This window comes from Labeo rohita, chromosome 13 (genome assembly GCF_022985175.1).
Source record: "Labeo rohita strain BAU-BD-2019 chromosome 13, IGBB_LRoh.1.0, whole genome shotgun sequence".
In the NCBI taxonomy this organism is placed as follows: domain Eukaryota; kingdom Metazoa; phylum Chordata; class Actinopteri; order Cypriniformes; family Cyprinidae; genus Labeo; species Labeo rohita.
The window spans coordinates 21465105-21478630 of NC_066881.1; the positions used below are offsets into that span (position 1 = coordinate 21465105).

Sequence of the window (13526 nt, forward strand, 5' to 3'; positions counted from 1 at the left end):
TCTTCCTGAGAATGATCCCAAACCTTTTTTTAGACTCTAACCAGCGACAAGATTTCCTGTCCCCCTAAAGCAGGATATGACATCCTGTTTGGCTGTGAGGATTCTCCACCTCCAACATTAAACATTCAGCCAGAATCTTCTGAACATGTTTGTACAATAGTCGCAGAGACAGTTGGGAACACGAGTTTGTCAGATGTGTTCCATTATAACTGCAGCCAGCTGACACTCACATACCCTGAAATGAAAATGAGCAGTCCGTCTTAGACGGCGTGTAGGTGTAGCTTATCACAGTAATGCCTTATGAAAGTAAATTATGAACCTTTGTGGAAAACAGTGCTCTTTCCTAAACGAAACCATATGGGGTCTGAACTCACAACTGGTTTGTTTGACTTCTCCGATTGCATTGTTGCTATAGAGACATTCTCATTCCCTTTCTGTTTAAGTCTGCATTGTTGCAACAAACTTGATATAATTTGGGCCTCCACCCTCTAGTGAAGTTTAAGGGATTTGGAATGTGTAGACCAATTACTTAAAGTTGGCTTCGAGAGCAAAGCCAGCGTCATCGCCAAGTCCTAACGTTCACATACAGCGCTCATGTGTTTACAATCATTACAAGTAATTAGGTCGAGTGAAAAAGTACACATCTGTGGCTTCAAACCTGCGCTGTTGCGAAGACCGGGCGAGGTCGAAACTAAAAGTAACGCTCTTCGGGCTGTTCCACAGTAAATGAATGTGATGTCAGAATGACAACTGTTCCCCGAGGCTTTGGACTATGGTTTTCAATTACACAAGCATCATTCCCAAGGACCGTATCTAAATAATTAATCAGTCCATACTGCCGTCAGCGTGACTGATTTAAAATGGACACAATTTCCCAACACCCAGACGCGGGCCAAAGAACATGTTGAAATCCAAAAACAGGCCGTATGTATATTTGGCACAGACTGAACAGAACTATATATCACTGTGTGCAAAAAATGAAACAGAGTCATGATTCATTTAGTCAATGTTTTAATCGAACAAACTTCTAAAAGCACAGTCTTCAGTTTTCCTAACTAACAAATAAGGCACATATCGGAATGCCGTTTCATGGACACGGAGCGACAGATTTCAGCTCGTCCCACATCCTAGTACATTCCCCTCATCGGCGCTTTCTGTCGCTCGGTCCACTCCAATATGATGACAAATATTTTACAGACATTACAAACATGAGTGTTAAATCAGTACATTCAGTAAATCTAGTAATGGTACTGGAAATCCTAGGAGTGAATAGAGGCATTTATTAATGACTAACAATTAGAGAGGTGTATTCTACAAAAGATACCTTGGCAAGAATTAAACAAGTATTAATATTAAATAAGAATACATTGCACAAACGGTTTAAAAAACATGCACATGCAAACTTCAGTCCCACACACTTGTTCGAAAAATAGTCTTTGATTTTTTTCCATTTTTACATACGAGGAAAAATATTTCGACATCATTCCTGGACTTGGCAGTAACTGGAGACGGCTAACTAGAGCTCACAGTTTCATACAGTATGGGCCTGATTCACTAACACAAGCTTTGTACGTGCAATTCAGTGTTATGGTCAATGACTGGAGTTAATCACGTCTTTTTGCCACTGTTTTGCGTCTAGAAAACACCGCAGTAAAAAGGCCCTACGACTTACAGTGTGTGAGTCAGTCTCTGTTATTTTATAAAAAAAAAAAAAAACAGCTGTTTGTGATGTTAGAACGAGTGTTATAGGTTCCTATAAATGCAAATCAAAACATTCATGCTGTATAGCAGACACGCAAAGATTCGAAACAACGCCGAAGCACAAGTATGCTCGTAAAAGGTACGGTTACTATATACCGATAACATCTAGAATAACAAAACACAAATAAAATGGCTTGTAAGGGCGTAATAATTATGTACCAACTTTTGAATAATATTCTATGTAGTCATCAATATTTTCTTCATAGAGTAGCTTCTGTTGCATATTTTATACAAAAAAGAATTGAATTGTTAAAAAAAAGAACAAAATCCTTCCATAAATATTTCTGTAGGATATAACCAACGATTATTGTAAAACATCAAAGGAAACAACAAAACTCCCAGCTCTTTTGCATCTCAGCATTTTGCCCTTTTTCACATACAAAGTTTTAATATTGCATCATAACATTTTGAAATAGCTAACTTGATAATGATGGTAATCGAATATATACACAAAACACATACTAGTATCTTTATAAGGGTAAAAACGAACAAAAATCTTGTCTGGATATCAAACTGCTCCAAAATCTTCATTATCTATATTGTTTCCAAAATACACATACCTTTAATAGAAAATAACACGTTTATACTGAAAGTGAGCTATAAAAGTCAAGTATATGTATTTCAAGACAAAAACACATGCGCAAAAAAGCACTTTGTATAGTTTTAAATGCATGTACACTCTCAATACCACAAGCTCTGTCTTTCTTTCAATAGGGGAAGCTCATTTACGTAAATCTGCACGTAAAACATTTACAAAACTCACTGTTTTCATTTTAGTCACGTATATATAGTGCAATGCAACTATTTTGCAATAACAAAGCAAATTTAATAACAAGGCCTTGATCTAGTGGTGCATTCGGTCATTGATCCCAAAGATGCAAGGGAATTGTTATGTGTAGGCTACCAGCTATGGGTGAACAGCAATGATTATGATGAATCCAAGGTAATCCTTTTTTTTTTCTTTTTTTTCCCACTGGTTATTTTCATTACGCCATTCATTACGGTGTTTATCAAAAAGCAGAGTAACTCATTCCACCCTAAATGAGGCCTGAAGTAAACCTTGGCGTGTAAGAATGTACCCACAGCGAAGCCATTAGCAACACCAGAAAAACACAGTTACCAAGAAATAACGGCTCTCAGAAACAATGATGACGTCCAAAGAACAAAGTAGCGACTTACAGAGCCTTGTTTTTATTCAACGGTGATCCAATGATTGACTCCCTGGCAGTTTATATTCCTTGAATTTCTCATCAGAAACTCAAAGTAAAATGAGCTGGTTTATATTTCAGACATCTATTCGGCTCTTTTACTTCCTCAGCATCATACATGACATTCCTTGGCGAAAATCCTGACTTCTCATAACCAAACTGTGGTAAGGCACTAAACATTCCCTTCAGACAAAATTCCTATCTTCATCTGAGTTTATCCCAATAAATGAAGCATTATCTAATATTCACCAGAAAATATGTGGACTCCAAAGATAAGTAAACAATTATACACATTGTATTTACCATGTAAATGTGTTTAACTTCATATGTACATCTAGGATTAACAACGCAACGATGTCAAATCTCACAATATCCGTCTACGACTTATCACTGGAACACGTAAAGATACATTTATTGTTCGATAATCCTGACTCGCACTCAAATATGATCGATTAGTACTTTGTGTGAGCCATAACAAGAGGTAACTGTACACACTTCCATCTTAATATTAACATCCTCAATAACACATCTCTCTCCAAAAGTCTTCTGATCAATCAAATGTACCCGAAAAACTCTTCAGCATTACTTACTTTGTCCTTCTTTTCCCTTTACAACCATATATTTGTCCACTCAGATCGAAAATGCTTCCCAAAAATCACAGTTTAAACATCTGCAGCTAATGAATAAACATACATATATGGGGTTAGGCGATTAAAAACGTTCAAAATTAAGGATTTCATTCTGAAGCATGATCAGAATGCTTGTGTAAACAACGGAGAATTTCTTTAATGATACATTTTAGTGCAAGGGTCAAATTGAAAACTCTTTAAAATAAAGGTTTTTTATGCATCTGCGCTCTCCATTTAACATTCGATTGCACAAAGGTTTCGTTGGAAAAGTGGAAGAGGGTTCTTTAGAACTTCTAAAAACTGTTTGCTAACACAAAAGGTTCTTCTGTGGCACTGCTGTGGAAACCTTTTGTAACCTTTATTTTTTAAGAGCGAAGGATGTGAATGACGCATTTTGAATTTAATCATAAAAGTTACATAATGAAATGAATTAATGACATTTTCTAGAGCAGTGTTTATGTAAGACACATGCACGCTATTTCATCTGAGATGTGTCATTCAGACACACTCTTTATCCTGAGGCAATATCTCAGCGAAGAACAGGCGTTATATGTTTTGAAATGTTAGCGCATGGACTGAAAACTCACATTTTGACCCCTGTACCAAAACACTAAGACGTTTGAAGCAGTTCTCTGGCAACAACATACATAATCACATTTCAAAGGACGGTGACGATCAGCTAGCCATGGCTTTGTTTCGGTCGTCCACTCCACAACAATGTAAAGGAGCCGATGACTCTGCATAAGCTGCAATGGTTTTGCATAGTTGCCAACAACTCCATTCAAATGCCTCCAGGGCTGCATTTAACCAACTTGACAAAAATATCTCGCATTTGGCAATTCATACAAGTACGTGAAAGATATAAACGACCTGACGTGCTAATCCGAAGCATTAGAAAGTTCTATTCTACAGTAGTTTCTAATGGCAAGAGGTGGGGTTAGACAAAACCTGTCCAGATATAAACACAGATGAAATTATCCCAGTTTAGTTAATTCAATTGCACTACGAAACGATATACAAACATAAATAAATATGTGACACAAAAGCTAGGGATGGAAAGTCCATTGTCCCTCTGTTAATTCACAGTTAATATGATGTGCTATTGACCCAAAAACTCTGCAAAGGCACACTGGGCCCTTGTTCGAGCAAACTAGCGCGACACCTTTAGTGCTCGGCACATCCTCGTAGTTCACTTGGCAGGGAGAATGAAGGGAGAGTCTGTAAACACACAATCAGGGGACGCAATGGTGAGGTAATCCACCGCGTCCCGTACGGATAGAAATACTGTCCCGAACATATTCAATCGTCCGTTATACACAATAAATGCGTTGCATGCTACTGATACACAAAGCCATTACTAGCGTTAGAGATATTTACATGAATATTTTGGCACTTTTCACTTTTTCTTGGAGCACTTGGTAGGTGAAGCGATAAGAAAGGGCGGAGATGACCTTCGGGATCCTCCTTATTGCACGCGGCGGCAGTAGTAGCCCAGGACTTTGCACTTCTCGCACAGATGCTGCGGGTGTTCCTTGCTCTGGTCGGAAACATCCAGGCCGTCGGGTTTCTCTAAAGGACGCTGAGAGGAGCAGAACATGTGAATCACACTTTGAGCGCATGTGTATTTCTGTCCACAACATCAGTCAGGTTGAAACTGGAGACTTCTTTTAGTGTTTGGCTAGACTCTTTGGAGATATGGTTTTGGAGATGAAGTATCAGGATCTCGTAGGTCCAAGTCGCAAACCGCAACGGACCAACCGCAGGGGTGTGTCAGAAATTTGTTTAGGACGGCTATCAAGAACCAATTCGTCCTTGTTGTGTTTGTAATCGCTGCCAGCAGTACATGTTTTGTTATTAAAACTTCATTTCGGTTTTTTTTCACCCCTCAATAATTTAGCAGGAGAATTCCAAGCAAGTTTAGATGCCTACAGGATTCCATCGCTCAAGACGACAACCAGGGAGAGAAGACTCTATAGCGAATCTTTGTCTTGGACGCGTCACAAAAGACACTGAGAATGTGCACGAGCCAAATCTTTTTGGCTGTTGATCACAAATAATACTTCTGCAATTATTTGTTTTCCCACCCATTGCTTTTGGAAGATCATTTTACAATCTTGTTATTCTTTCCTGTACGTCTCAGTTGCGCTCCGTGAATTACGGAAAACCAGGTTACGACGGGCCATTGGGAGGAGACAGCGCTGCAACCCGAGGGAGTGTTTGCTTGCGAGCCAAAGGCTTTTGTGAATGATAATAAGAGGAAATGTCTAATACCTCTGCGAATTAATAATTTGGCAACTTCAGCCCAATGCTCTTAATAAGCAGAACAAATTCCTGCCGAAGTCGAAAAAAAAAAAACCCAGGAAGCTTGGGAGGACTTTATATAATACCTCTGCTCCATGTCTGCTCTCATACTGTAAAGATGTCAGCCGTGTTCCCTGTGCATGTCGTTAAATATGAGAATGATAAAAGCAGGGATCTCCGGACGCCTGCCTCTCGAGCACGTTCTGGCTCAGGCTTATGCAGCAGTGTGGCATTGGCACTACTGAGATACTTTCTCTTAATCGTCCGTCGGGAGGGGCTGGAGATATAAAATACTTTACGGCGTACGATCGGGTGTATTGAGCGATTTCCATACTGCACTACTTGGAAGAATGATTTCCATTGTGAGAGAATAATAAAAACAGAAATTTTCATATGTTTGCTTGGGTTTCAGGGAAAGGCGGCCAGCTGCAAACCCTTAAAGGCTTTTTGATATATATTGCAGTGCGCTGCACATCTCGCACGCTTACTGCAGGAAACATGTTAAGTAGGTGAGACTGAAAAGCTAAAGAATTTGCTTGTCAGAAGGGAATTAGCCATAATACTCTGTCCTGTGGAAGAGTTGGCCTTTCTCAACAGCTGGTTCCTTCGCTACGACGGCTGCTAATGCATTTGGATGCAAAACTACTTGTAGGGAAGGTAACTGCAGTGAATGCTTCCTCCCGAGAACTACTAAAACATCCATTCACATGCTTACTTGCCTAGAACCCATGTAGTGCCTCTTTAAAAACAAGGTTAACCAGCAAGTCTACAGAATGCTTTAATTCTTGCCTTATTGTGTATACTACAAAATAACAACCTAAAAATGTGTTTCATGTGGAAGTACTGTAGTGGGTCACCACTTTTAGTTGAATTCAGTGTTCAGCGACTTCCTGAAAAATGACCCCTTCTTGAGTTCAAGGGGTATTTGGGTTAGACGGATGCCTTGAGTTTGTGTCTCAGGTTTCAAGGGTACCTGCTGGGCCCCATCCATAAGAACTTCTTGGAAGTTTACACCATATGTGCTTACTCACTTAACTGACAGATTAGAAAAACCTGCATGTAGCGTTTTAGCAATACAGTATCACATTATATGAGCTGTTAAAAGACAGATACCGTACCTGTTTATGAGGATAAACATTGATATGGCATTTGATGCATTCCTGTCCCATGTTGGCCCAGGAGTTTCCACTCATCCACTTCCTTTTGCACTTAGGGCACTTGTATTCACCAAAGCACCTCTTCTTGCCTTGGTATGGAGTCAGTCCTTCGCCTTTGGGTCTTGCCTGAGAAGACATATCAGAGACGGTGTCTGATTAATGAGAGTTAAGCTCAGAAGAAATACATTCATCCGATCAGCTGAAGCAGTTTTGACTTTAGTGCAGCTCGGAAACAATTTGAAGCTTCTGTGGATTGCCAAACATTTGTATAAATTTGTGACTGACCAAATTTTATGCAAATAAGTAAAGCATTGCACACAATCTTTGATGACAATACTCTTCTGTTTTTCTTTAAAAACGTAACAGCTGGTGATCATCATGCAGTTGTATTGTATAAACAGCTTTGACATTTTTATTCAGTTGTAGATCAGAGTGGAAAATTGAATATTATTTTTGAGACCTTTAACTTATGATTATCAAGCAAATTAATTCTGGGAAGTTGCACTTTAGGGGTGTGCGATAATAAGGCGATGGCATGCTGTTGTGCTGGTATTTTATTTAATAGTAATATTTGAAATCATTTTAGGGAAAAAGGGAAAATAGACTTTAAATATAAAGCTAAAATCGCCAGTAGGTGTCATTGAGTCATTCATTCAACCGATTTATTCAAACGGCTGATTCAGTAACAAAACACTGTTGTGTGTTGCTCAGAAGCTGTTTCCATCACCCTGTTTTTATGAGCATTTTTAAGTATTGCATCAGAAACAAGTTTCGAACAAAAATTCGAGAAAAAAAAAACAAACAAAAAAAACCTTTAGTTCGCCAATTTTTTTTCAGCTTACTTGAGGTGGTTTTTGAATTGTGCGAAAAAGGGTTAATGCTAATAATGGGAGATGGGAAAGCATTTTGCAAATAAATTCCTCCATGTGCACCAAATAAGTCATGTGACTTTGCACTATGGGACGGGATAATTTAACTAACCAGCAGACCGATCTCATTGCACAGCTCCTACTTTTCTTATGGTGCTTTTCCACTGTGTAGAGTGTTTTTCAGTAGCACCTCGGCTGAGGTTCCAAGCGAGCTGTACCATTTCCAAAATGTAACATGTAAACTCTGCTGATCAATGATTGGCTGGAGAGAATCAAAATTTGAACTTAGAAAGTTAGATTTAAATCAGCATAGCCAGCGAACAATCAAACGCAACTTTTTTTAAACAAAACGCATCTTTTTTTCTTAACAACCAAAAAATAGTTGTTTCGTGGTCTGTTAAGGAAGTACAGACGTTCCTCTTGTTGACAGCCAAGGAGCCAAGTTGTACCAAGCAGTAAAAAAAAAAAACATTAGTGATATTTAGTGGCAGTTTTATCAGGAACAGTGTTGGGGAAAGTTACTTTTAAAAGTAATGCATTACAATATTGTGTTACTTCCTAAAAAAATGTAACTAATTGAGTTACTTAGTTTTTTTTTTCCTTAGCTAGACTTGTCTTGCTTATTTGTTTTTAATTTAAAAAAGTTATATTTTTGGCAAATTAAGCAATAAAAAAGTGATGTTTATCTAAGTCATTTTTGCTTATTAATATGGTTGAATCGGATCATTGAAAGTCAGCAGCAAAAACGCTAATTAATACATTGGGATTAAATAGATAAATTATTGCAAGTTTGACATTCTTATTTGGAAAAGTAACTCAGATATTTTCTGCTAAATTAAAAAGTAATGCATTACTTTACTAGTTACTTGAAAAAAGTAATCTGATGATGTAACTTGTGTTACTTGTAATGCGTTACCCCCAACACTGATCGGGAAGTGACGATTTTGTTCTCTTTGACTCATTGGATGGAAACTTATGGTACTTATGGTGCTTATTCGCAAATGTTTTATGCGATATTCCATTTTTGCGAAGAAGTTACATTCACAACTTTGGATGAAAACCCGGTTTCAGATACAAAACAGTTCTGCTGTGGCTTTGTTTGAAACTATTTTTACAAAAAAAGAGCAAAAACAGGAACTGGTGTCTGAAATGTAACCAAATTAATATTAACTTCTTATTCACTGGACTGTTTTATTAAATCAGTGTCACATTTCCAATTGTTCTGACAGGCCTATATGAAAAGAACTGTACGCTTTGTGTGATATTAACTATATTAGATGATTATATAATAACAAGTCATAAGGGGGTATATTTGTCACCTTATCGTGAATTTTGGGGAAATTCTAAATGTATTTTAATAGACTAAATCACGCAGTGAAAGTGTAAACTCTAAATATGCTCTGGGCGTGTTTTGTCAAATTGCACATTGTTGAAACAACAAATACAATATTATCGTAGACAATATGATAAAAATATGAATGAGCACTTGCACAATGTGTTTAACCAACTAAAAAAATTTTCGAAACAGTACGAAAAATATGAATTTAGTATAAATTTAGTAAAATATGAATAGCACAAAATAAACTCATCAAAATGGCGAAGTCTTTGTTTGAAACATTGTGCACATATACATTTTCTTGCTGTTAAATAGAAAAGAAATTCCGTAGCAAACATAGTGAACAAAAGAAATTACTAATTACTAAAGTATATAGGACAGGCTTTTTGTTTCTTATACAACAGAAAATATTTTCACAAGGACTTTATTATGGGAGTAGTTTCAACAAAGTGAATCAGCGCTTACATCAATATCTAGGCCTTTACAACAGCAAAAGAAAAGGCTAAGTTTTTCCCTTGAGCATCACAAACATCATTTTGGTCAAAGTTTGTCCAAACCAAATACGCACAAAACGTTTAACTCAAGTCTGTCAAACTCTGTCACCACTGATTCTATGCTGCACTGCAAAAACAGAAAAAACATCTTAACAAAATGGTGATACTTACAGAGAGCTGCTAACTTGAAATGTGATGTGTTTTTTTTTTCTCTTCTAAACTGAACAAGATGCTATGTGTGGTGTGGCAGACTTCTGCTGGAGAGTTCAGACTCCAAACCACTACACAAATTCGAGAACTCTGTATATGGGGAATTCTAATGATTTTAATTATGTAAGTGAATTCAAACCTCAACAGATAATTACGGTGTGGTCTCAATATGCTTTTTCTGGTCACAGAGTGTACATTGTTACATACTCCCTGCTTCCTTTTTGACTCAGCTCGGCTAAAAAGAAAACAGGAAAGTGGCTAGTAGTAGTGCACTATGAGCACATACTCTACGATTTTTACCGAATTGCTGTGACACTACACAGGATTTAGGATGTGAATCCATGCATCCAACTGTGTGTAATCTTGCATAGCAAATCACTGGCTACCGGAGTGTTTATTCCACACGGTTATGGGGATACGGAGGCCTAAAGCTGCTTTACTGGTGAGAGGATTTGGAAATGAAGTTCCAGGTCCCATATGAGCGAAAAAGCAGTGATATCATTTATTAGCATCTGCTCCCATCCACCCAGAGCCAACTGGCCAACTGACACACTGCATGCAAAAAGCTCTCCTCCCCAACCTTAAACACTATGAGTCAACCCTGTCAATAGAACTCTTGACAACAGCTGGAAAGCATGACCGTTGTGGCTGTTGTTTTGGCCATACTTTCAAACTTCATAGAAAGTCTGACGCAAGGCCATCCCTATGATGGTGCCAGTCCCTATGCTATCGTGATGTTGGTGGTCTGGTGTGGGTGAGGTCCTAAATTCGGAAAACAGGCAAAACAATCAGTGATATCTGGTGTCAGAACCACTGCTTTCCATCACTGGTTTTCTTCAAACATTTAGTAATTAACTCAGCATGAAGTTCGATTTTCATGTCAAAGACTGCCCCATGGCCTGAAACTCAGGTGTGTACCAGATGAGCTGTTTTTGAGAATAGTATTAGTTCATGAGTGGACAGAGTTAAAACTTCATATCGTATTTCTGTACATCAAAAGGAGGCTATGCCTCAAATGCCATCAAACCTTTTTACAAATATGCAATACATATTTACACAGTATACAATATATTATATATTTACAGGCTAAAAGATGTCACTATAGGCCTATATAAATTTTAAAATGTATTATTGCATTTGAAAAAAAATCCTCGCTTTACCGGAAATGGCGCATTTCACTGACGAAAATCTACGAAACACAGTATTAGACCGTTTTCCAAGGCTGCATGATATATTAACTCATTTAAAATTATATATGCATAATAAAGCATCATTCTATTGTGAATACACAAACGGTATGATACAAGTAAATATATGCAATGTAGGTTTATGCATTTGAATTATTTACACGATAAAAGTTTAAACCCTCGCTCTGAGTTTACACGTTTTGATGTTTACATATTCAAGAAATGACAGTGGCTGTACTATTTCTGTCATTAAGAAAAGGCCAAATATTAAAGATTAAGAGGACATTTGAATTAAATGTTGTTTAGTCAATTTTAAACAAAGATTAGATCGCATGGTAAAGTGTAAAAACATTAGTCAGGTCATTGGCACCCTCTGCATTCATTTGTTGTAATGCGTAATGTACATTATCTCTGTTGTTTATAATACATTATGTATTTTAACAGTTTTGTTGAATAATACCATATGATTACTTGCTTTTGATTAGCGCTATCATTTAATCACAAAATAAGTTATTGTTTACATAATATATGTATGTGTACTGTGTATATTTATTATGCATATATAACTACACACACATTTAGTATATATTTTGATAATATTTACATGTATATACATTTATATATTTATATTCTTATATTTTGTTATATATAAATATTTTTAATATATAAATAAAATTTATTTTTCTTAAATATATACATGCATGTGCTTGTATTTATTTATATATAATAAATATACAAAGTATACACACATATATTATGTAAACAAAAACTTTTTTGGATTAATCGTTTGACAGCACTAATTTTGATACTATATTTGAACCAATTATTGTTGCTTCATTGATATATGTATTTTAAGTCATATTAAAGTATATTGTTCATATGGATCTATTTTTATTATCACAAAAAAATCTATTATATGATAATTACTTGATTAATCGTCAGATAATCGACCAATAACTCATAATAATCATTAGTGACAGCCCTATATGGCTGCTCAGAATTTAGTTTTGCCATCACAGGAATAAATTACATCTTCAAATATATTCAAAAAGAAAACAATTATTTTAAATTGTAAAAATATTTCACAATAATATCGTTTTTACTGTATGTTTAATCAAATAAATGCAGCCTTGATGAGCATAAAAGACCTTTTTCAGCAACATTAAAAAAATCTTCCAATCTTTTGACCAGTAATGTATATACAGTATATAGGGTTGGAATATAAACATGGGTTACCTTGTATGCTAAACAAAAACTGTACCACAAAGCAAATAGTGGGCAGATCTCCTCGAATCGCAACTGGACAAGACCGGACAGGTACTCGTAAGTTACGGCATCTCTACGAGAGAGATCTGATCAGCAGCCTCGAAGAATTCACAAGTCTGTGAAAAAGGCTCTATATATCCAGCACTGCAGAGGTCTCTGGGCAAGCGCCAGAGGACACACATGATATTCTGTTTACAGCAGTCTGACCTATTTTGGTTGTGTTTTTAATAGATTTTAGACCAATAGAGCTACACTGGCAGTGTGAAGGAAACCTGGTGAATTTGACATTTAGACATTCTGTAGCTCACAGGGAGAAGCTAAGCTTTCTAGAGCACAAATGGAAAGGAAATACAATTTTAACAATATTTTGTTCAATATGATTAAAATAACAAAATTAAAAAGATGGATTTTTTTCTTTAAATAAATGACAGAAAATAAACTACTTGTTGCTCATTTGAAACACATTAGTCTTGCGCTAACCACCACATCAGAAATCCACAAACCCACAAACCCAAAATTGATCATCCTATTGTTTTAACTCTGAGAATATTCCTCCCACAAAATAAGCAATTGCTCAAAACAAAACACTTGTTTTTATCCAAATGCAACAATCTCAGAGGAAATAAGGCAACGGAGAGTACGCTCTACTTACAGTCACCACCAGGGAAATGACAAACTAATGGCGTTGACTGTAACGCCACAGTCTAAACACATCCTGACCAAAGCCTGTGTGTTGCAGATTTGTGTTTACACAGTTCTACCCAGTGCATTGCTCTAGAAGTAATGTGACCATTTTAACCCAACCCGAGCTTAATGGACACAGCAGGTTTGTGTAAATCAATCTGGTTGTTTGTCCAATGAAAACACAGCTTAAGACAGGAAGGGAAATCGATAAGAGCAACAGTGAATGAATAGCTGATGTTTGATATGTCTCTCCCATCCTGCAGCAAGTCAATGTTTACTTCAAATGCAATATGCATTAGCTTTAAGAGGGTTTTTGAAGAAAGAACCCTCACTATCCAGCTGTCCGAGGGAGTTATAAAGTTATTTTTTGGAGCAAAAATAGACAAAACTAGCCACTCGTCATAAACACGTACGCACAAAATAT

At 36.8% G+C, this 13526-nt stretch overlaps 1 protein-coding gene across 1 annotated transcript in view; it reads right to left on the reverse strand.

The window, feature by feature from the left end:
- Positions 1-994: 994 nt before the first annotated feature.
- zcchc24 (zinc finger, CCHC domain containing 24) overlaps positions 995-13526 on the reverse strand; it is a 45905-nt gene continuing 33373 nt past the window's right edge. The window contains exons 3-4 of the mRNA XM_051126220.1: positions 7018-7182; positions 995-5177 (exon numbers count right to left, since the gene is read on the reverse strand). Coding sequence (XP_050982177.1) covers positions 5064-5177; positions 7018-7182 — 279 coding nt within the window. The 3' untranslated portion in view covers positions 995-5063. The remainder of the gene's footprint in view (positions 5178-7017; positions 7183-13526) is intronic.